Raw genomic sequence first — 2,857 nt, forward strand, 5'->3', positions numbered from 1 at the left:
TACATCAATGACAGTCCAACATATTCATATCTTCCAACAGACTGATTGCAATTTTATTCAATTTTAAACTCTATTTGCGTAATTAAATTGCTTTATAAACTTATATTCTTTTGCATTAGAAATGGAATTTCCTTTTTCTTTTTATCATGTAATGAATGAGCCCAGGGAATTAGGTAAATTGAGACAAGAGCACCTGCTTTCACCTCTTGCATAACTTTTCCTTGCTATCACCATTTTGAGTTTTTTCTTTTTTTCAAAAGCTAGAAACTACTAAGTAGAACCCTAGTTAAATCTGTTAAGTCTCCTATTCAAAAACACATGATTAAAATATATATCGAAAAGTTAATGCCAGTTAATTCTCCCTTGGCCTTAAAATTGGCTTCATCTCATTATAATTCCAACGGCTGGTTCCTTAATAAAAATTTATCGACTAATTAACACTGAATTTACTGATAAATGCGAGAACAACAGAAACTGAAAACGATGACACTGGGACTCCATGAACGTACTTGAACATCAGATGTCTTGAGGATGAATGATGACGGAGGGAATCCTCCCAGGGTTGAATAAGCAAGGCCTGAAGGGCAAGAGCTTGCAATCCTTGTACACTGGATTCCACGGCAGCAGAGCGGACAGTCTCTCCATGCTCCTACTCGGAAAATCATAACCCAGAACTACACCGTCGTTATCCAGAAAGAGAAGCTTGCTGTCTGGGGCATGTCCGGCAAGGGGAAGCAAAGCATCTCCACTCACAATACGAGAACAATCTCTGTAGACGATGCCCCTCATACTCGCAAAACTGTTCACATGAATCATTTCCCAGACACTGTTGCTGAAATCTCTGACCCTCCAAATCGTTAAAAAGACATTATCCCAGCTGGTATAATGGAGGCGTCCGCCCCAGTTCGTCAAGCAGCCAGTGCCGGGAAAGTTGGCTCCATCCGGTAGGTTCGACTGAAGAGTTCGAGTGTTCTGTTCCTCGAAGCCGAATCCCACCACATACTTCGGATGAACCAGCTTGTACATGATGCTGTTAAGCAAGACGACATGCCCGGGAAGGCATGCGCCGTACGGCCCATGGAAGACGTTTCTCTTCTCCCATTTCTGGGTTTCGGACGAGAAGATCTCCAATTCCAAGTATAGGGGTGGACGAAAAGCATTCTCCGGTTGAACGCAGCAGGTACGCAATGACCTGATTATCTTATACCGGAGAGAGATGGTGGGATCGAAATCCAAGGCTATAAAGTTTGAATTAGTTCCATGAAAGTCCTCCGGCATGGGAACAGTGTAACTCTTCTTCGTGAGCGGATTGTAAACATAGAAGTTTAGCCAGAGATCATGTGCTCCGACGCAAAGCAGCAACCCGTTTTGAGCAGTCAAGATTTTATAATCAGGGGGGGTTGGCAGAAAGTTGAGGCTCATATCAAACCTGACAGCATAGTCGATTCTCTGCGGGAACAGGTGATGAAAACGAGGAACATAACCACAAGCCCATCGCGGATCGAAGGCTAGGAAGCCTGAATTACCTCCAAGTTTTTGCGGTGGAAATGCTGTAGAGATCAAGGTGTTCCAGAGCTTGGAAACGCATTTGGATCTGTGGAGAAGCTTCATGGGCAACCTTGAAAGAATTAGCATTAACAGGTAATCGTCCAGTGCGGAGATTTCGGTGAGACCTGCTTTACCCTTTCGCTTCCTTCGTGGAGCCATCTTACCCCAACCTGAACTTTCAAACCAAATGAGATAAATAGTTGAATCGAAACGGTGCAAGAGGGGAATAATAGAGTGAATCTTGCACTCTCAGGGAAAAGATCAATAAGAATAAAAAAATCAATCAAAAGAAAGAAAAAGGAAGCAAGACAGTAGACATACGTTCAATCAAAACAATACAAGGAAAAAGAAAAGGATTACCAGCAGATAATTGAAATACAGAAAATCAAAGAAACGGTTATCAGTGTGAAGATGAAGTACCGGAGAATTGCTCACCTTGTTCAAAGAAGAAGACTCGACCTAATTCTCAATACCTGAAACTCTCCTTCTCGTTGCGGCTGGGCTCTATTTTCTGATATATTTATAGGCATCAAACGGAAGGGTTCCCGTAAAAAGAAGATTCACCACAGCGCAGTCCAGCCGCTTTTGTCCAATGTAATTAATGGCATTAAACGGACAATTAGCTTACATTTGCTGGATGATAGATACCCAATCTTTGCAGTCTCATAGGCATGCATGAATGTTAATGCGCTGCACAGAGGGTCCAGATGTGAATAGCATCTCTCTCTGTTTCCTTTGACGCTCTCTGAGTTCAAACGTTTCTGAAAGGGGCGAGTGCTGGTTATAGCAACTCAAATATCAGAAACGTCTGTTGAATGCCGACAGTTCAACTTGTTCGTGAAACGTTCAGGGTACAAATATCTGATCGAATCACTTTTTTGGCATATATTCATTCTGTGGAGGAGACTGAAACCTCTTCTGAACCTGTTCGTGAAAGTTCTTCTATCACCTCTATTCTTGAAATTGAATCAAACTTATGCACGAGAGATGATCAAATAAGAAACACTTGTCCGAATCTGAAAGGTAAAATGTCATGGTATGAGGGGATTCAAGGGGCGGATAGGGTTTTGTACAAGAAATATAGACGTGTAGAATCAGAATCATCTACCGTCCACTGCTAGGGAGTAGGCAAATTCTCTCTCAAGACATACGTCCGGCAAGTAAAACCAGCGGTTGATCAACAGGTTAAGATGCTGGTTGACATCATTTTTATGAATATTGTACCCTGAACGTAGATGGTCTGATCCTAGGAACTTTTCAATTCATTCAAGCAAGAAAGGTATTCCCCCTCTCTACATATCTCATTGTA

The 2,857-nt window shown here is 42.1% G+C and overlaps 1 protein-coding gene across 1 annotated transcript; it reads right to left on the bottom strand.

Moving 5' to 3' along the window:
• Positions 1-516: 516 nt before the first annotated feature.
• Positions 517-2,078, bottom strand: LOC137943768 (F-box protein At5g18160-like). The gene is made up of 2 exons (XM_068789202.1): positions 2,022-2,078; positions 517-1,794 (listed from the first exon to the last, which is right to left on the bottom strand). The coding sequence occupies exons 1-2, from the start codon at positions 2,076-2,078 to the stop codon at positions 517-519; spliced, it is 1,335 nt and encodes a 444-aa protein (XP_068645303.1).
• Between the last annotated feature and the right edge of the window lie 779 nt (positions 2,079-2,857).

Source organism: Aristolochia californica, unplaced genomic scaffold (genome assembly GCF_029961685.1).
Source record: "Aristolochia californica isolate CCGP_79_NKW_82.1479 unplaced genomic scaffold, dmAriCali1.0.hap1 SCAF_11, whole genome shotgun sequence".
Classification (NCBI taxonomy): Eukaryota; Viridiplantae; Streptophyta; class Magnoliopsida; order Piperales; family Aristolochiaceae; genus Aristolochia; species Aristolochia californica.